The 20,215-nt window shown below is 35.4% G+C and overlaps 1 protein-coding gene across 2 annotated transcripts in view; it reads right to left on the bottom strand.

Annotated features, from left to right (window-relative positions):
• LOC145213937 (forkhead-associated domain-containing protein 1-like) overlaps positions 1 to 20,215 on the bottom strand; it is a 21,574-nt gene extending 1,359 nt beyond the window's left edge. Inside the window, exons 1-26 of one of the 2 annotated variants that reach the window (XM_080082343.1) lie at positions 20,000 to 20,215; positions 18,138 to 18,341; positions 17,936 to 18,053; positions 13,516 to 13,647; positions 13,131 to 13,231; positions 10,227 to 10,530; positions 10,033 to 10,163; positions 7,138 to 7,215; positions 6,835 to 7,047; positions 5,752 to 5,879; positions 5,473 to 5,590; positions 5,219 to 5,417; positions 4,521 to 4,701; positions 3,917 to 4,052; positions 3,762 to 3,851; positions 3,582 to 3,701; positions 3,361 to 3,478; positions 3,050 to 3,186; positions 2,798 to 2,913; positions 2,585 to 2,701; positions 2,392 to 2,518; positions 2,002 to 2,140; positions 1,721 to 1,851; positions 1,557 to 1,661; positions 1,265 to 1,485; positions 1,021 to 1,186 (exon numbers count right to left, since the gene is read on the bottom strand). In XM_080082343.1, coding sequence (XP_079938469.1) covers positions 1,021 to 1,186; positions 1,265 to 1,485; positions 1,557 to 1,661; positions 1,721 to 1,851; positions 2,002 to 2,140; positions 2,392 to 2,518; positions 2,585 to 2,701; positions 2,798 to 2,913; positions 3,050 to 3,186; positions 3,361 to 3,478; positions 3,582 to 3,701; positions 3,762 to 3,851; positions 3,917 to 4,052; positions 4,521 to 4,701; positions 5,219 to 5,417; positions 5,473 to 5,590; positions 5,752 to 5,879; positions 6,835 to 7,047; positions 7,138 to 7,215; positions 10,033 to 10,163; positions 10,227 to 10,530; positions 13,131 to 13,231; positions 13,516 to 13,647; positions 17,936 to 18,053; positions 18,138 to 18,341; positions 20,000 to 20,098 — 3,729 coding nt within the window. In that variant the 5' untranslated portion in view covers positions 20,099 to 20,215. The remainder of the gene's footprint in view (positions 1 to 1,020; positions 1,187 to 1,264; positions 1,486 to 1,556; positions 1,662 to 1,720; positions 1,852 to 2,001; positions 2,141 to 2,391; positions 2,519 to 2,584; positions 2,702 to 2,797; positions 2,914 to 3,049; positions 3,187 to 3,360; positions 3,479 to 3,581; positions 3,702 to 3,761; positions 3,852 to 3,916; positions 4,053 to 4,520; positions 4,702 to 5,218; positions 5,418 to 5,472; positions 5,591 to 5,751; positions 5,880 to 6,834; positions 7,048 to 7,137; positions 7,216 to 10,032; positions 10,164 to 10,226; positions 10,531 to 13,130; positions 13,232 to 13,515; positions 13,648 to 17,935; positions 18,054 to 18,137; positions 18,342 to 19,999) is intronic. The other variant, XM_080082344.1, reaches the window with a different exon arrangement.

Genomic DNA, 20,215 nt, shown 5'->3' with positions numbered 1-20,215 from the left:
ACAATCAGCTTCTATAAATGGTTAATTCTATTCCAAATTTAAACTAATTCCGACACTGTTTATAAAACTCACCAATTTTAGGGGGCTAGTAGGGTAACTAATGGGGTTTGACACACAAACTAAAAAAATATGAAACCACAATGACTCAATCAATAGCACTGCAAAATTTGAGCCCAATCTGCCAATGTTTAAAAGTTTGACCACGAAGTGTTTTAAGCAACAACTGGCAATGCTTCTGATGTCATAGGGCTGTTAACAGCCCCCTAACTGCAATGGCGCAAAAACGTCCACCTAGCAACCCACAAACACGAGTAGCACATGACTGGTTGTCCTTGTAACACTATTGCGCCACAGAAATCTTTGGTTTGGGGTGCCTAGTAACATACAAATACATTTTACACTTTGGGGGCTAGTGGGCTAAATGTTGGGGCTACACATATAAATGGCATGCTCTACAAGCTATCCAAAATACTGGGGTTATCAACACAAACAAAGTGGGATGTACATCTACATAACTATATCTACCACCTGTGTAAATTTCATCCAAATCCATCAAACATATGATGGCAAAACGAGTCGGACAAACTTTGGGAAGAAAAAGAACACAAATTTGGGTAAAATCAATATGTGTCCCCTTCAGTGAAGGGGACCCATAATAATGTTTCAATTTTCAAGACATGGGATTGTTGTGGACGTGTAAAATTGAGTTAATCCAACTAAAAGCTACAAATTTCATTAAATAACTTTAGACGGCAACGTTTGAAAAGTGCTGGGTCACATACTTCACACATAAAGGCTTTTTTTTTAAAATTTTAGGCCTGTAGGTAAACAAGTCAAATTTTGGGAGGATTAACTTCTAACTATTATGTAAGTAAATTTAAAAAAGTTTAAACCTTCTCTCCTGACCAAATGTATCAATAAACCCATGTTAGACAAATAATAAAAAAAGTATTATAACAACATGTGCTCTTTTCAAGGAATGGGGCTGATAACCATGCATTTTTTGCGTCATTTACTTACCCTTCGTTGTTTGATTGCTTTATTAAGTCGTTTTTCAACTTCAACTGCCTCTCTAGTTCGGGTTAATGCCTCACGCAAGTGATCAATCTCTTGTGATTTATCTACAAGTTCTTGAGTTAACATGGCAAGGCGAGATGACTTTTTGGATGCAAAACTTTCTGCTTCTCTGTCAAGAAAAGCACAGTTGGAAGTGTGTTTTTGTATTTTTTAAAGCTTAAACAAATACATTTAGACACATACTTACCTTAGTTTGCTCAGATCCTTTTCATAACCTTGCAACAAATGTTCTTTACGATCCAACCTTTGTAACATTGACCTTATGCGTGTTGAAATTATTTCCAAGTCTGATCTTCTGTCATTGCTTAACTTGTCTATTTCATCTTGTGGAACATGTTGCATTGTTCGCATGCCTTTCAATGCACCAATCCCAAGCAAACCAGCAATTGAGTTCATAATATCCATGTACTACAAATATGCAAAGAAATTTTACACCCTTGGACAAAATATCCTTTTTCTACACCCTGTGTTTTACTTACACTTTTTTCACTCTGAGCAACACCTTCTTCTAAGTGCTCCCTTGTTGTTCTTTCAATTGATGCTCGGGTATTGGCAGTTCTAATTAATTGCTGCGAGTCTTGTGACTACAAAATTTAAAATAAGATTAGAAAACAAATAGTTCATATTACTATAATGTAGAAACCATCACTTCATGTTCCAATTTCATTTGTGCACGAGCAATCTGATCTTCCTCCATTGCTTGTTTAGCTCGAATCTCAGCTAGTTCTTTTTTGAGTAAGATAACCTGTTGTAATGCTTGTTCCTGACTGGGCACTGGATATAAAACAAACTATTTTACACTGTTTGCGACATAAGGTATAAGTATTACATTGGTTGTTATACAAGCACCTTTTAAAATTATGATTTTTTATCAGTCGCAGTACAAAAAATGATTTTAATGAGCTATTTACAGTTGCTACTTACATGGTGGTCTAACTTGTTCCAATGCTTTAATTCGACCACGCAATTCAGCTAAAGCTTCTCTTTGCCTTGCAATAACATTTTCATGTCGTTCACCCCTACATATCGCGCCAATACCTGATAGTTCAGTAGCTATTTTGCCCTAAATAAAACAATGTTTATTAAGTTGGCCAAATTGTGCATATCCACAAATTTGAGTTAGATTAATTTGCTTGTATCCATAGAGTATTTTATTTTGAATTTTGAAGTTTTGAAGTTATTTTGAAAAATTATCATATTTGCTAACCCAAAATGTACTGCCCAGCTGATGATAAAAATGTTGTTTCAAAAACTCTGTTTTCCTCCTGTTTTTACAGCAACACTAACAACTAATATACAACTTAATGGAGTAACCTCTTTCAATTGCATTTCAGTATCATGGTTCATTTCATCAGTCTGGGATTCATTGTTTTGTGACTTTAAATCCTCCATAGAGCAGTCAATAGTCCCCTTAACTTGCATGTAGTTTTTCTTGCATTCTCTGGCATAAAAAAACATAAAATATTTCAAAGAGTTTGTTTTAAGTTGTTTGATTCTTTTTACACACATTAATTCTTTTTGAGTTGTCTGCATTTGAGATTTTTGGGAATCAACCAATGCAGTCATTTTGAGAAGTTGCTGTCTCAAAGTGTTCAACTCAATTTCTTGGTGTTTGATCGTCTGCCTGGAAACAAAAAAATCTTTGATCAGAGTGTGTTCTTACTAGTAATGATAAAACTAACTGTTTTCAGTAAATATATTGTTGCTAATTTGTCATTACCTGTTATGTTCCAATTCTTGCTTTTGTGATTCACTTAGCTCTCCAGTCATATCTGATATTCTTGCCTGTGCACCTGACAAATCTCTCTGCAACCCCACGATTGCATCTTGCTGCATCTGTTAAACATAGATGTTATGTGTTTACAAATAATTTATGCTATTGATGAGTTCCAAATTCCAACAAATTAAGACACATATTTTTGGTCATTCTATAAAGCCTGTTGTGTTTTAGGAATCATATTTAAAAGCATACATGGATTTGGTGGTTTGCATGAAGAAGCTGCGATTTTAGCAATGCAATAGTTTGTTCCATAGCAGTTATATCTGCACTGTGAACAGGTGATGTATGTGCTACAGTTGGAGAGGACTCTTGTAGCTCTGTTTCTTTAGCTGCCAACAATATGAAACGTTATTTGTAAAAACTTAAAAAAACTCTGTCTGAACTAAATTAAAATGTTTATTAAATTATGATTAATTTAAGCATAGACATGCACATATTTCAAAATGGATCTTATAGAACAAGTAGCGATGCATTTATATTTTTTTAAATAAATTCACCCATACCCATCAAATTCTCTTTTAGTTTCTTGACAGTATTTTCTAAAAATATTTTTTCAGAGGCAAGTGTTTGAGTTTGTTTTTCCAGTGTAACAATTGTAATTGAATGCTGCTGAATTTCCTCCTTAAAAATGTTACTGATATTAAAAAGTAGGAGAGCTGAGTTTTTTTTTCATTTAAGTAAAGTATGGCAGCTACAGAAAGCAGCCTCATAAACAGGCAATCACCTTGTATTGTTCAATTTCCTGACTAATTTCTTGTTTTGCACTTGTCAGTTGGTCATTTAGAACCAAGGACTGTAATTTGTTTTGGTTTTCTAAATCACTCAGTTCAGTTCTAAGCTGTTTCTGTTAAAACAAAGAGGTAATATTATTTATTACAATGTTTTTATTTTGGGTTTGCATTACCTCTGTGTCCTCAAGATTTTTTATTTTTTGCAATTTTTCATGAATTTGCTGTTGGTACACCATTTCCTTTTCAGATTTTTCATTCAATGCCTATTCATACAGAAATACCAAAATACAATTCACTGTATTGATATCATTTTGTACATAATTTGAACCTTTTTCAATTGTTCCATGCTTAAATTGGCCGTTGTTACTTTTTCTCTTTCATCAAATAATGCTTGAAGTCTTTTTTCTTCTTCCTTGGCTCTTATCTTTTCTATGCTGTCATTTAATTTTAGTTGCTCCTCACTCCTTTACAATACCACAGTATTATGGAAGTGGTTAATAAAGTTGTAATTTTTTAGCTAAATGATGTCTAACTCGATGACATTCTTGTGGTCATTTCAACGACAACTTAATTTATCAAAATGGCACCCCTTATATATACAACAACAAATAAATATTATGATGAGATTACAATGCAATATGATTTAATTGTTCAGTGATAAATATAAAAAACAATGTAGTTCACTCATGCAAAGTATTTTATCACACACAAGTGAGGATGATACACTATGGTAATTTAATGGCCAATAAACATCCAGCACACAACAATAACACCTTTGTATCTGTAAAAAAAATATATAATACAATATTAAAATTTTGATGTTGGATGTATATTTGCTAAAAAACAAAATTCCTAATTGTAATGTAGCATACAACTTTTTTCGAATTTAAAAAAAATATAAGCCCCCCAAATACAACAAGACAACAAAAAACCTTATTCTTTCAATTTCAGAAGCAAGCTTTTCTTCATTTTCTTGTAGCAATTTTTCAACTCTGTTTTGGAGCTCCTCTTCATGTTTTATTTCCAACTGCGAGATATTTGACTTAGTTTGGTGGTGAGCTTGCTCTTCATTCTTTAGTGCCATGTGCAATGATGTTACATGTTCTCCAGGGTCTAAAAGAACACATTTTCTTAAATCTCCAAACAAAAAGATTTTTTCCAAGACTCTGCTTTCAAATGCCTCACAAACCTCGCTGCAGATTAAACTTGCGCTCTGGTTGTTTTTTTTGCCTCAATGAATACATCTTGCCACAATTCTTCAAAAATGATTAAATTTATGTTTGCATGTCTTCTGAAATAACACCTCTCTGACAATTAGTTACCTCATTGAACAGTTACTGACATTGACGAAACATTGAAGGGGTGGGCATCTTGTTCGGAATTCGCCTGTTCTTATACACATAAAAGAGTGCTCTGTTTACACAACTATGCTGGCACAAACAATAGAAATGCTACTTCTCACTTTTCATCTCAACAAAAGACTTGTTATTACCTCAGAGTACAGAGAAGTTTTCTTATGATTGTGAATGTTACTCTAACGTTTGTTAGAAATGTTCAAAACTCTCCTTACAAATTACTCCTACTCTTAAAAAGTAATCCATTATGTTAGGTAAATGAGAACAAAGCTTACTCTGTTCAGATAAAAATACATCAAATCCGGCATCTGTCAAGCATTCATCCAGTTGGGATAGCCAACTAAATTCACTTGACAAGAGTTCAGTAAAAGTACTACGAATCCACATTAAATTTTCATCAGTAGGCAGTGAAGACAAAGTTTGCATCTCCTGTTTGATTAATCTTGTGTGATGGCCATTTTTGTCCAAGCGTTTCTGAAATTGTAAGCTTTAAAATAAAAATACAGTTTAAAAAGTTCATCTTTTTTACAATTATTTCATCCAAAACTTGTCTGCAAGTTTTATTTGCGTTTCTTATTTCTTCCAATTTGGTTTCATTTTTATGTGCTTCATTTTTCCAACCTTGTCCTTGGTCTTGAAATTCAGATCTAAAAATCATAAAAAATTCTAAACAAAAACGCTTGACTCATTTTCTGATGATAAATGTATTTGATAGTACTGATGTGCCATACAAATGTCATATGTATCTTATGTGAATGCAGACAAAATAATCAATGTGATGAAAAAGTAAGGATCAGATCATACCAACCTCTGTTTTGCAATTTTTTTGATGTCTGTTACAATAGATGAGTCATCAATTTTATCATCATCATCAGGTGATTCAATTCCAGGGCAAACATACACAGCACGTATGACACGCATGCGGAACCGATCAAGCTGCAAAGTATAACATTTCCACAAATTTTCGCATCAAAACATTAAAAGAAAAGAAAATAGACCTTTTTAGGTGTTTAGGTTCACATAGTTTCTGGTTATTGAAGAACACAGCAACTTTGCAAACATGTTTTGTAGAGTGAAATTTTTCATTGTCCAAAAACATTAAAATGCACTGCTTAGGCCCAAAAACCACAAAGATAGTGTGCTTTCAGAACATTTGATATTACCCAACTATGCTTATGAATTAAGAAAACAGTTTTTTTTCTCACACAATGATAACAGAGTTCATGTTAGAGGTAATATTTTTTTGAATACATTTTTCCAAGTTTGCGCATGTTTAGAAAATATATAAACAAATTTCCTTTATAACTGTTTGCCAAACGACCCAGATTTATTGGGTACCCACTTTGGGAACCACTGTGGAACATTTAGTTCAAAGTCTGTTTTGAAACATTTAGTAACTTCTGTCAGAAAATCCAAATGCATAAAACATAACACAAACTGACAAATTAGCACTAGTGCGGCAAGTTATTTCAATGTGTTTCTGTCAACCTTCAATAAGGTTTTGCTTTAGCTATTTATGTCCTCTTAAAATTGAATGACCATGGTAAAAACATCTGCTGTTCATGAATCAAGCGGATGCTTTATATTCAGCTAAGAACCTGTCAAGTACACCTTTTTATGCATTTAGGTGTAGCGACTGACTAGCTTGACCCTTTTAAACACCAATTTGCTAACATTTCGCAGCTTGTAGGTTAACTGCTTGTAATTTCAAAAAACTTTATTTTAGGATTTTTTATTTTAACATTTGTAGCAACTTAATTACCACCAAAGTCCACAAGTTAAAAAAAATCAACTACACCTCAAAAACTTGCTTGATAAGCTAGTTTTTGAATGTTTTTTATGACATAATTTTCTGTTTAAAGATCATTGGCCAAAGGATATTTATAGTTACCCTGCATGTAGACTGTTCCAAATCTACATGAAGAACTCTTTCACTCCGTTGCACTTCATTAAACTTTAACTGAAGAGATTCAAGTTCCTGTTTTAACTTCTTTTTATCCTGAGATTCGTTTTTAACTGAAGATTGTAGTTTTGAGATTTCTTGCTTGTATGACTGTAGTAGTGTTACCTGGTCATTCGCTCTGCTGTCAGATGCTTGCAATTTCTATAAACATGTATTTGTACAATATAAAATTGAAACAAACAGTAAACAAGAGAAGTCAAAAAGTGTAATTTAATATTGGACACTACTTACAAGTCTAAGTTCTTTGGACTCTTTTCTTATTGATTCAATTAAATCATCTTTGCTTTTGTCCTCCGTAATACGTGCAAACTAAACAATGTAATGGACTATGAAACCTTTTTTTAGAAAAAATGATGTACATCCAAAACAGTTCGAGCATGTGCAACTTCTATAACCTATCTTTACAAGATAATGTCAAAAAAGTTCACACAATTTTTTTGTTTGAAGTCGGTTTGTCCACACTACCATATTGTGATCACTTTTAGAGAAAAAACAGCTAAATGCATTTGTGACATGCCACTTGTCAACAATCTCTGGGCATCAATAACACTTTTTGTAGTAAAAAAGGCCTAAAATTACAAAAACAAACCCATTCTGAATTTTAAATAAGTTTGGAGCTATAGGAACGTTAACTATTTATATTCCAAAAATATGACTGCTTTAGCTACAAAAGATTAAATGCGCAAAAAAACACTCATAACTTTTTTTTCACATTACACACCTGTTGACCTACAGCAGTGCATCTCAACTTTTTAACTCTGCGACCCCCTTTAGAGGTTTTCTAACACAACGCGCGCCCCACCAGAATGTTTTCATATTTTTACTAACAAATGTCATACAGAAACCCCCTTAAAGTTGTGGTTATGGCTCAGGTCACCATACACCTTTAAACTATTTAATGCTTTTATATCAAAAAAGCCAAAAACACAACTATAAAGTATATAATCGCATATGCTGTTGTGGCGATTCTAAATCAGGGGTCTCAAACACGCGGCCCTCCCAGGGTATTTGTGCGGCCCGCGAAGCAACTTTTAAAAGTGATATGTTTTACTCAAGCGGAATACCCCATCCCGCCAGTCAGTTTACACAATACAATCATTCTCTAGTAGTGGTATATGCAACATTTAAATGGCATGATCGAAATACCACCTCTTTAAAATCAGCAATTGCAATTGTTGCGGCATATTTTTTTCATTGTTGTGTCACTGTTTGCCATTGTTTTCACACAAAGCAATAAAGCACAGTTGGCTCTTTCACTTTGTTGCACTGTATATTTGTTTGTTATTTATTACAATGTTGTTTTTTAACAAAGCTAATGGCATAAATGAACATTTCCCTTTTTGATAACACAATATGATTGTTGATATTACTCTGTAACAAATGTTTCGATAGTGCAGCTCTCGGCTTACTTAAAAGTTTGTTTTTGGCCCTCAAAGCAGTTTGAGTTTGAGACCCCTGTTCTAAATCAAACTGCCACATCAACTAGAAGGGTGGCTTAGCACATATTGCCCTTGCATATACACTATAACCTATTTTGAAACATAAATATATTTCCTATGCTTATTTTGTATTGGGTCCCATATTAGCCATCGTCTTTTATAACTTTAGTCGTTTCTGCAGGCAAAAACTCATGGGTCCCCACAAATGTAAAGTTGAAAATAATGCAATTCAAGAGATAACCATGAGAAAGTCGGGTGATGTAAGGTAAAACACAGTGATCGGCACTGGGCTTAAATAATAATACTATGTAGAATACAAGCTATAAAATTAGATTCACCCCAGATATTGTTTGAAGTATGTCCTATTTAACGTTTTAAAAAACTGACCCATTTTAGGGGGCTAGTAGAGCAACTAATTGGGTTCGACACACAAACTAAAAAATATGTAAAAACCACAATGACTCAATCAATAGTACTGCAAAATTTTAGCCCAATCCGCCAATGTTTAAAATTTCGACCACTAGATGTGTTTTGAGCAACAACCGTTAATGTTTCTGACGTCATAGGGCTGTTAACAAGCCCCTAACTGCCATGGCGCAAAAACGACCACCAAGCAACCCACCAATGAGCAACATACAACTGGTTGCCCTTGTAACACTATTGCTCCAAAGAAATCTTTCGTTTGTGGTGACCAGTAACATACAAATACGTTTTACACTTTAGGGGCTTGTGGGGTAAATGTTAGGACTACAGGGTTGAACGCAACAATCGACACATATAAATGGCATACTATACAAGAAATCCAAATTTCAGCCAATTCTGACACTGTTAAAAAACTCACCCATTTTAGGGGCCTAACAGGGTAAATAACGGGGTTATCAACAAAACAAAGTGGGATGCACATCTACATAACTATATCTACCATCTGTGTAAATTTCAGCCAAATCCATCAAACATTTGATGGTAAAATGAGTCGGACAAACTTCGGGGTAAAAACACCCATTTTAGGGGGCGAGCGGGGTAAATACTGGGGTTATCAACAAAAACAAAGTGGGATGCACATCTACATAACTACATCTACCATCTGTGTAAATTTCAGCCAAATCCATCAAACATTTGATGGAAAAACGAGTCGGACAAACTTCGGGGAAAAAATACCCATTTTAGGGGGCTAGCGGGGTAAATACTGGGGTTATCAACAAAAACAAAGTGGGATGCACATCTACATAACTACATCTACCATCTGTGTAAATTTCATCCAAATCCATCAAGGATTTGATGGAAAAACGAGTCGGACAAACTTTGGGTAGAAGAAAAAATAAGAAAAAAACAAAAACATTTTGAGTAAAATCAATATGTGTCCCCTTCAGGGAAGGGGACCCATAATTACTATGCTAAACAGAAGTCACAGGGAAAGTTTTGATGAAAGTGATAAAAATCGAGTTGGGCAACCCCTTTGGGGGGTCATGATCCCCAGTTTGAGAAACACTGACCTACAGTAACCTCAGTCCAAGGAAATTATACTTCCTAAATTTAATGTGATTTTAGTGACTGACATAGTTACATGCTTTACAATGGTCATCATTTAGATTTAATACACACATCAGCAAAAAAACAGTTGTTGTTTGCTGTTTAATAACATTTATGTTGCACATTAATTGATTTCAAAGAAATACAGTTTTCTAACTTTTGCTGATATTGTTGACAGCTGGACATCTTTTTGGGTTACCCTCGCTTTTAACGATGCAATTTCATCATTCTTCTTGGTCAGTGTTGCTTCTTGTGACTGCTGTTCACGTTGAAGCGACTTAACTAAACCTAAAAATAAAATCATGTTTGTTTATGCATACTGCACAATTAAACAATGTAGATAAAGTATACCCTGTGCCATTCCATAATCTTTTTTAAATTTGTCAAGATCATGTCTCAGCTCATGTATTTTCTTTTCCCTATCAGATAGTTGGGAGGTAAGGGTGTTACCCTCCACAAATTTGCATTTTATTGCATCAACTTGTTTATGCAATGAATTAATATCACTTCTTCGGCTGTTTATTTCTTCATCCACTATTTTTAACTTTTGACAAACTTTTGCTGTGGAATTGGCCTGATCAGACATCAACAGATCTTGTAATTGGGAGTTTTCTTCACGTAGCTGAGCAATTGTGGCATCCTTTCGTTTTGATTCCTATAAAATACAATACAAACCATCTTTTGATTGGCCAGATAAGTATAAAATTGCCCTAAAAACTAGAAAGGTGGCTTAGCACATTTTGTCGTTGCATTTACACAATAGCCTATTTTAAAACATTAATATATTTCCTATGCTTATTTTGTGTTGGGTCCCATATTAGCCATCGTCTTTTATAACCTTAGTTGTTTGTGCAGGCAGAAACTCATGGGTCCCCACAAATGTAAAGTTGAAAATAATGCGTTTCAAGATAACCATGATAAAGTCGGGTGTTGTAAGGTAAAACACAGTGATCGGCACTGGGCTTCAATAATAATACTATGTAGAGTACAAACTGTATGAAACAAATTCACCCCAGTTATTGTTTGAAGTATGTCCTATTTAATGCTCTTTTTTAAAGGAAAGAAGGAGTAAATGGTGGCATAACGGAGTGAAAGACTTTTAATAGTATCTTCAATAAACTTTGCCAATTTCATATAATTAGGACTTTTTTAAAAATTCACTTATTTCAGGGGGCTAGTGGGATTGAAATTGGGTCTATAAGGTTAAACACAACAATCAGCTCCTATGAATGGTAAATTCTGCAAGTTGTCCAAATTTCAGTCAATTCCGGCATTGTTAAAAAACTGACCCATTTTAGGGGGCTAGTAGGGTAACAAATGGGGTTTAACACACAAACTGAAAATCTATGAAACCTCAATGACTCAATCAATAGTAATGCAAAATTTCAGCCCGATCCGCCAATGTTTAAAATTTAGATCACTAGAGATGTTTTAAGCAACAACTGTTAATGCTTCTGACGTCATAGAGCTGTTAACAACCCCCTAACTGCCATGAAGCAAGAACGTCCACCAAGCAACCAACAAACATGAGTAACATATGACTGGTTGCCTTTGTAACACTGTTGTGCAACAGAAATCTTGCATTTGTGGTGCCCAGTATCATACAAACACGTTTTGCACTTTGGGGGTTAGTGGGGTAAATGTTGGGGCTACAGGGTTGAACAGAACAATCGATACATATAAATGGCATACTCTCTCAAAATCCATCAAACATTTGATGGAAAAATGAGTCGGACAAACTTTGGGAAGAAAATAAATAATTTTAGGGGGCTAGCGGGGTAAACACTGGGGTTATCAACAAAAACAAAGTGGGATGCACATCTACATAACTATATCTACCATCTGTGTAAATTTCATCCAAATCCATCTAACATTAGATGGAAAAACGGGTCGGACAAACTTTGGGAAGATGTGCATACCACTTCGTTTTTGTTGATAACCCCAGTATTTACCCCGCTAGCCCCCTAAAATAGGTGAGTTTGTAAACAATGTTGGAATTGGCTGAAATTTAGATAGCTTGTAGAGTATGGCATTTAGCCCCAACATTTACCCCACAAGCCTCCAAAGTGTAAAACATATTTGTATGTTACTGGGCACCACAAACGAAAAAATTCTGTGGCGCAATAGTCTTACAAGGGCAACCAGTTGTATGTTACTCGTTGGCGGGTTGCTTGGTGGACGTTTTTGCGCCATGGCAGTTACAGGGTTGTTAACAGCCATATGACGTCAGAAGCATTAACGGTTGTTGCTCAAAACACCTCTAGTGGTCAAAATTTTAAACATTGGCAGATTGGGCTGAAATTTTGCAGTACTATGGCTTGAGTCATTGAGGTTTTATATTTTTTTTAGTTTAGTGTCAAACCCCATTAGTTTGGCTAAAATTTGGGTAGCATGTGGACCATGGTTATCTCCTGAAATGCACTATTTTTAACTTTACATGTGTGGGGACCCATGAGTTTCTGTCTGCAGAAACAACTAAGCTTATAAAAGACGATGGCTAATATGGGACCCAATACAAAATAAGCATAGGAAATATATTTATGTTTTAAAAAAGGTTATAGTGGAAATTCAACAACAAAATGTGCTAAGCCACCCTTCTAGTTTTGTTTTCAAATGATAAGTTGGGGTTCCTGCATAATTAAACTAACTAGAATGGTGACTTAGCACATTTTGCTCCCATATTAGCAAACATGTTTTATAACCTTGACTTGTTTCTGCAGGGAGAAACTCATGAGTTCCCTTGGGGCCAAAATAGCGTAAAACAATAATATCTCAAAATGGCATATTATACAAACTGTCAAAATGTCATTTCACTTAAATATAGTAAAAATTTCACCCATTTTAGTGGGTTAGAAGGGTAAATATTAGCGCTACAGAGTGAATCACAATATTCGAAAGCTATGAATGCCCAATTCAAAAAACTGTCCAAATTTCATCTAATTCAGACGCTGTTTGTAAAATCAACCCCTTTGGGTAGCTTGTGGGGTAAATATTGTTTGAAAAATCTGGCAATTTATGTGTTTTACCCGATACCCGCTCCATTATTTTGATCAGCATTGCCCCAACCCAGTGGAACCTGATGGGTTGAACTAAATTGAACTCACCAACCACCTAAATCGAAAACTGATTTCAAAAAATTAAAATGAAACAAACAAACAAAATGTTATAAAATTAACGAAAATCGAATAAAATCCTGGGTATACTGGGAACCCAAATCTAATATGATGCAAATTAGAGCTCATACAACAACTTTACCTGTTCAAAGATTGCTAGTCGATTTATTTCATCTCCCATTCTCAATAATTTTTGATCTTTTTCTTGTAAGGCTCTTTGTGCCACATTTTCAGAAGTCCATGCTAAGAAAACCATGTTAAATTATGCTACATACGACTATTTCTTCTTAAGTGCATGTCATGCGGAAAAAAAATTATAGCTTTTTTAGACTGGATCCCATACATTTAGGTTTTTAAAAAATACCGAAACAAAGTCTTGCTTAACAGTTAACATACCGCTATTAATCCATGTGGATAGTTTTTACAATGTACATCAAAAACATAACCACAATACCAGACAAAAAAATGACCTTTAGTCTGTATAGGATCCGTTCAGTTTATAACAAAGGTTGTGGCTTATACGGTACCTTCTTTTGAGGTCATCTTAACAGCTGATGGTGTTGCTTTAGACATTGGATATTGTGCACTACCTGCACGGGACCTCAAAGGTGGATGAGGTTGTACACTGCTTGGTCTTGAAGCTATAGCAGGTTTTGAAACTGCAAATTTGTTACTGGGTTACTGTTTCATTCTACGAGAGATTTCCTGGCACATATTGCCATTGCACATACACTTTAAACTATTTTTAAATGCTAATATGTCGCCCAAACTTATTTTTAATTGGGTCCAATATTAGCTGGAATTTTTCTAACCCTTGTTTTTTTGTAAGCAGAAACACATGGGTCCCCATAAATGCTGAATTGTAAATAATGCAAATTCTTAGATACTCATTTTAAGTTTGTAACTAGAATGGTGGCTTTCTGATATACTACCATTTTATATATTCTATACGATATTTACCAATTTACTATACACATCATTTGATCTACACACATGATTGTTTTTGTAAACAAAAACGAATGGGTCCCCACACCCGTGTTTGTGCGGATTTACGGTAAACAAATGTTGCGGTGATTTTTCGATTTTTAAGGACAAATTTTTAAACTGCATTAACCCAACAATAAAAAATTTTTGTTTGTATTCTTTTTGCACTATTATCATATAATTACAAAAACTTTAAAAAAGAACAAAAAAAATAATTTCAATTGATTCTCTTGCTATGACCCAGATATTGTGGTCCAAGGTCAGGTTTTAAACCCCCTTTTTTCTAGAAAGCTGTAACAGTTGTGTTACAGACACTTTAAATCAGGGGTGGGCAACCTGCGGTCCGCGGGCCACATGCGGCCCTTTGATTAAAGTTGTGCGGCCCGCAGAGACACTTGGATTTCAAATGTACTGGCAAACGAGTCCAATTAGTATATTTTTTTGAGCAGATTAGTGAGCCCGGTGCTATTTTTCTGCGACCTGACAATATGCTGCTAGAATCAAATGCGAATTTTACTTATATTAAGGCATTTTTTCTATGCAACGAAGCACCTTGTGTTATATAAAGGTGCGGCCCGCGATCTAATCATCGCAATTGTATTTGGCCCCACGGTGACAAAGGTTGCCCACCCCTGCTTTAAATTAAAAAGCAATTTGCTACAAGTGTATACATAACAAATTGTTTTTTTATTTAACTTTGTTTCGCAAAACAAGTACCATTGACCTGTAGTAACCTCTCAGGGTGCACACGCCAAACGACTGTTTGACCTTTTGACCTTTTGACACCGTTTTCAATAGCACGCAGTCCTTGGTGTTCAACAACATCGTTTAACCTAATTTATACATGCCTTGAGTATTGATTCCTAAATCGATTGCAAAAAAACGCTACGTTATGATGAAAGAAAGTTCTGAACTGTGTTGGTAATACCTACTAGTTGACCTTAAGTAACCCGTGGTCATGCGGCGGCCAACCTGACAACAAGCATTTAAAAAAACATTTATCTTGCAAAAATGTCAAGTTTATTTTTTCATCTTTATTTTTATTAACAAAGTTTTGCTTGACATATACGAAACCGAAGCACGCTTATTAGGTTAAAATCACATCATAGGTGTGAAACCTTTCCCAAAACTGAAAATATGAGTGATAACTTAATAAAACGAAATAGCATTGCTGTGCAAAACAGCTGATTTCTAATCACCGAAACGACGTCTCGTAAAACGTCTGTCCGACGTCAAGCTGAGCCCTCCTGCTATCGTAAACCAGTGAGTTACTCTCTTGGGACTTCTGCCTACAGTGTCTTTCTTGACCAAACGAGCGTTAGACACATTTACGTTTCGGGGGCCTGTGGGTGAACCGCTGGGTCAATCGGGGTCAAACTTCTGGAGGATCAAGTTTGGTTTAATAACTAACATATGTCCAAATTTGAAGCACTCTTTCTTTACCAAACGAGCGTTACAAACCAGCGTTAAAATTTTACGTTTTGGGGTCCTGTGGGTGAACAGCTGGGTCATTCGGGGTCAAACTTCATGAGGATCAAATTTGGACTAATATGTAACATCTGTCCAAATTTTAATAAATTTGGAGCACTCTTTCTTGACCAAACGCGTTTAACAAACCAGCGTTAGACAGAAAAAAGAATACGGACAAAAACAATATGAGTCCCCTTCATAGAAGGGGACCCATAACTATTTATTAAAGTTGAAACATGGCATTAAATATTCTGCTTAAATAAATCTTTCTAAATGAGATAGGCTACAAACTATCTAAATCTCATTTAATCTGGCCATTGTTTGTAAAATTCAACTACTTAGGGGTTAGTGGGGTAAATGGTGGGACTACAGGGTAAAACTTGACAATCAAAACCTTAAAATGGCATATTCTGCAAACTGTCTAAATTTCATCCAATTTCGACATTGTTTACAAATTTCACCCATTTTAAGGGTTAATGGGGTAAATGTTGGGCCTACAGGGTAAACACACATCAACTGACACCTCAAAATAGTGTATTTTATAAACTGCATAAATTTCCATCAATTCGGACATTGTTTATAAAGTTTACTCATTTTAGGGGCTATTGGCGTGACTGAAGGGTTCCACACCTAAACTAAAAAAATCACTAAACCACAACATTTGTTAACGATTATTACATCCCTTGCCTTGTACAAATACATCCACAAAGCAATGCACAAACACAAGTACATGTCATTAGTTTTGATGTTTTTATTACACTATTACAACACAGAGACCATGTGCGCAACTAGGGGGGCAGGTTCGTCGGCATGCCAGGTCCCTTTTCTATCTGCGTTATTGCGTATAACGGCTCTCGTACAGCGCCGAAAACACGTTTGTTCGCATCAAAGCTAAAAATAACTTTCAAATGACAGGACAAGGCGCCGGCACTGCAGTAAATCGCTTCATCGGTATTGCCATGATAAAAAGTAAAAACGAAGTCTCTGCGATGTATTTATACAACAACCTAAATAACCGCAACACTGATCTTTGTTGGAACTTAGTAGGCAGATTGAAAGATTAACGTCTAAACACCCAGTCGAACGAGTTTATTTGTTACGAAACAATGCCTTAGTTTAAAACGTCAATATACTATCACAATGGGCTTTGTGACTAACAAGTGTTACTTTTTCACGGCATTCGAAGCCGTACAATACAAGGACGAATCCCAGTTTATATAGATTATTAGTGGAAAAGCGCGTCGGACCATTCGACCAATCTATGATACGCACTTAGCAATACAATCGTTTTTTGGGAAAGTTGGTAGTTCGTTGCCTACCCCCTCAATTTTCCGCTAGTTGCGCCACTGACAGAGACCTTATGTTTGTGGCTATCAGCAGCATACAAAAATGCTTGAAGCTATGTGGGCTAATGGGGTAACCAGGGGTGTGCAACATTTTTCGTCGGTGGGCCGTATAACCAATTTCGGACCTCAAGTGAGGGCCACATAACTTTTTTTCATGTGCACAATAAATTCGAAATTCTTCCAAAAGCACCAATAAATTTATTTTCTACAACATTCAGAGTTTCAGCGCAACACTGGCTTGCGCAACAAAATAATTGTTTGCTAGACAAAGGGAATTGTTACGTCACATTCAGTGAAGTAGGCTACTTGCTGTAACTGCTGTATGATCGACCGATTGGAAAATGCTGATTTAGCTTATATTTGTTACGTATGGTATAGCAACTTAGGAGATTTACCAAAAACTAGTGGAAAATTTTGCTAAATTCTCAGAGAAATTGCATTTTTTATCTTAATCAGTGTTTTGGTGGGGGCCAAACGAAATAGCTTGGCGGGCCGGACTGTGGTCGCGGGCCGTATGTTGCACGCCCCTGGGGTAAACAATCTGTGAAAGTTTTAGCCAAATCCACCAAAGATTTCATGTCAAAAGTGCAAAAAAAGATAAAAATGAGTTAAATTAAGATCATCAAAAACCTTACTCCAATTTTTAACCAACTTTACTGTTGTTCAAAAATTTAACCCAATTAGAGGCCTAGTGGGGTAACTGGTGGTTATGGTTAAACACAACAATCGACATCGCACAATACCGCATTCCACAAACTATTATGTCAACCAATATAAAATTGCTTTCACCAATTTTATCAGCTAGTGGAATAACTAAAGCGGTTATAGATTGATGCACAACAATTGACTGCCTACAAAACTACATCTAGCCCAACTGGCCCAACTATTGTTCGCATAATGCAGAAAAGAGGATCACGATTATTAATACAACTGACTGCTTTAAAAGTTTAACTTAAATGTGAAGCTATAGGGACAGTTAATTTTGTACATCCAGCAATGGGTGAATTCCATTAAGTCCTAAAAATGCTTTAAATTACTGTGTAATGTACCAATCAATAAAGTCTGAACTTCAGAGAGGCATACACTGGGAAGTACAGTCATTTTTTATTTTGAAAAATCTTACATTGTTTGCAAACAGATAACTCACATTTGTTTGCTGAATTAATGACAGGCAATGAAGATTCTTGACATTCTTTAAACCTTGGTGTCGACACAAGTATTTCAACAGGAGAAAGCCACTTTTGTTGAATACTTATGTCTGTTTTCTAAAGCAGAAGATGTAAATAAGCTATATTTGGATGGCTAACTTTTAACTGACCACAAAGTTAATTCAAGACACTGATCCTTACCTCACAGTTTTTTATCAAAAACTCATAAGGTTTTGAATTAAATCCAAATCTCACTATATCTCCAGGAGCCAAATGGACTGCAGCATTTTGAATTCGACAATCATTTACATATGTTCCATGGACAGTGTTGAGGTCATGTAGTATGTATCCATTTTCAGAAGTGCAGTATTCAAGTACTGCATGTTTGTCCTCTGCTGTGCAGTCCTGTAATTAGTAAAACACAACTAGAAGGGTGGCATAGCAAATTTTGCCAATGCACATAAACTATAACATATTTTATAACGGTAAGATATTCCCGACACTTATTTGATGTGGGTCTCATATTAGCCACCAGCATTTATAACTTAGTTGTTTCTGCAGGCAGATACTCATGGGTCCCCACACACACAAAGTTGAAGACAATAAATTTCATGAGTTAACCATCACTAAGTTTGGTGTTGTAACATAAAACGCAGTGATAAGTACTTGGCTTCAATAGTTATGCTATTAAAAGTACAAACTATACACATCAGATTTAATTCAGACATTGTTTGAAGTTTGTTCTATTTAATGTACTATTTTACAGGAATAAAGGAGTAAGAGTAGCAAAATAAAGTAAAACACAACAACGCAAAGTATAACTGGCAAAGTTTACAAGCTGTCCAAATTTCATTTGAACATTGTTAAAAAAATTCACACATTTTAGGGAGCTGGTGAGATAAAGGGTTGAACACAAAAATCGAAAACCAAAAATGGGATATTCTACAAACTATACAAATTTCAGTCAATTCAGACACTGTTTAAAAAACTAACCCATTTGGGGGGGCAAGAGGGGTAAATATTGGGGTTAAACACAAAAAAATCTCCTATAAATGACAAATTCTACAAGCAGTCCAAACTTCTCATTTTAGGGGGGGTAGTGGGTAGGGTAATAACTAATAACTCATTTTAGGGGGGGTAACTGATGGGGTTCTGCAACCAAAAGCATAAAATATGAAACCACAATGACCCAATGAACAGTCCTGTAAAATTTTATCCCTATCGGCCAATGTCTAAAATTTTGACCACTAGAGGTGTTTTAAACAACAACCGTTAATGCTTATGACGTCATTAGGCTGCACCCCCCTAATAGCCAACTGCAAAAACATCCACTGAAGCATCCCACAAACAAGTAACAGATGTCTGGTTGCCTTTATAACTAGTGGTGGGATGATACCAGGTTTTGAAGCGAGTACCGATACCGCGTATGAGTACCACATGTATATACCTTCGATACCGAGTACGATTACCGAGTACTTAAGTACAGTGTTGTAGTTAGTTGTATATCAATAGCTAATTTATCTGCAATGGCCGGGGTACAGACGTGCACACACACATACAGAAAAATGTCATCTCCACATGATAGCGAAAAAATATACGTAACCCGGCAGAACTTTTTCCCGATTTTGTGCTATCAGAAGCAAATATTGGCATAAAGTTGCCTGTATTCTTGTGGTGTAAACCGGCCTTCGGTATTCGCACGTTGGTATCGAAAACTGAGACAAAATATTTCGATACCGAATACGAGTATCGATACTACTGAAATCGTTCGATACCATCGATACCGAGTACCCGTCCCATCACTATTTATAACACTACAGAAACCTATCGTTAGTGGTGCCCTGCAACAACATCTTACACTTTGTGGGCTAGCAGAGTAAACGAAGCAGATGGCACATCTACATAACTGTACCTACCATCTGTGAAAGTTTCATTCAAATCCACCATACATATGGCAAATGAGGGTGGACAAACTTCAGGGAAGAAAAAAAAACAAATTGAGTAAAATCAACAACAAAAACTTAAATGTTGTATTGCATTCGAGACCAAGATATGGAACTTACTTCAATGGTAATATCACAACCAGTCTTGCCAATTGTTGTATCTGATTTTGGAAGAATATGTACTTTTTCATAAGCCTTTAAAATTGCTTCACCATGCATTATTGCATGAACACATTATACAACATAACCTCAAGACAACATATAAACAATATTACTTTCACGGTTTTGAAACTATATTTTTATCCACAAGCCAAAAACACCAAAAAAATACCCAAA

Source organism: Phallusia mammillata, chromosome 2, assembly GCF_965637545.1.
Source record: "Phallusia mammillata chromosome 2, kaPhaMamm4.hap1.1, whole genome shotgun sequence".
NCBI lineage: Eukaryota > Metazoa > Chordata > Ascidiacea > Phlebobranchia > Ascidiidae > Phallusia > Phallusia mammillata.
This window is presented reverse-complemented; position numbering and strand designations above follow the sequence as displayed.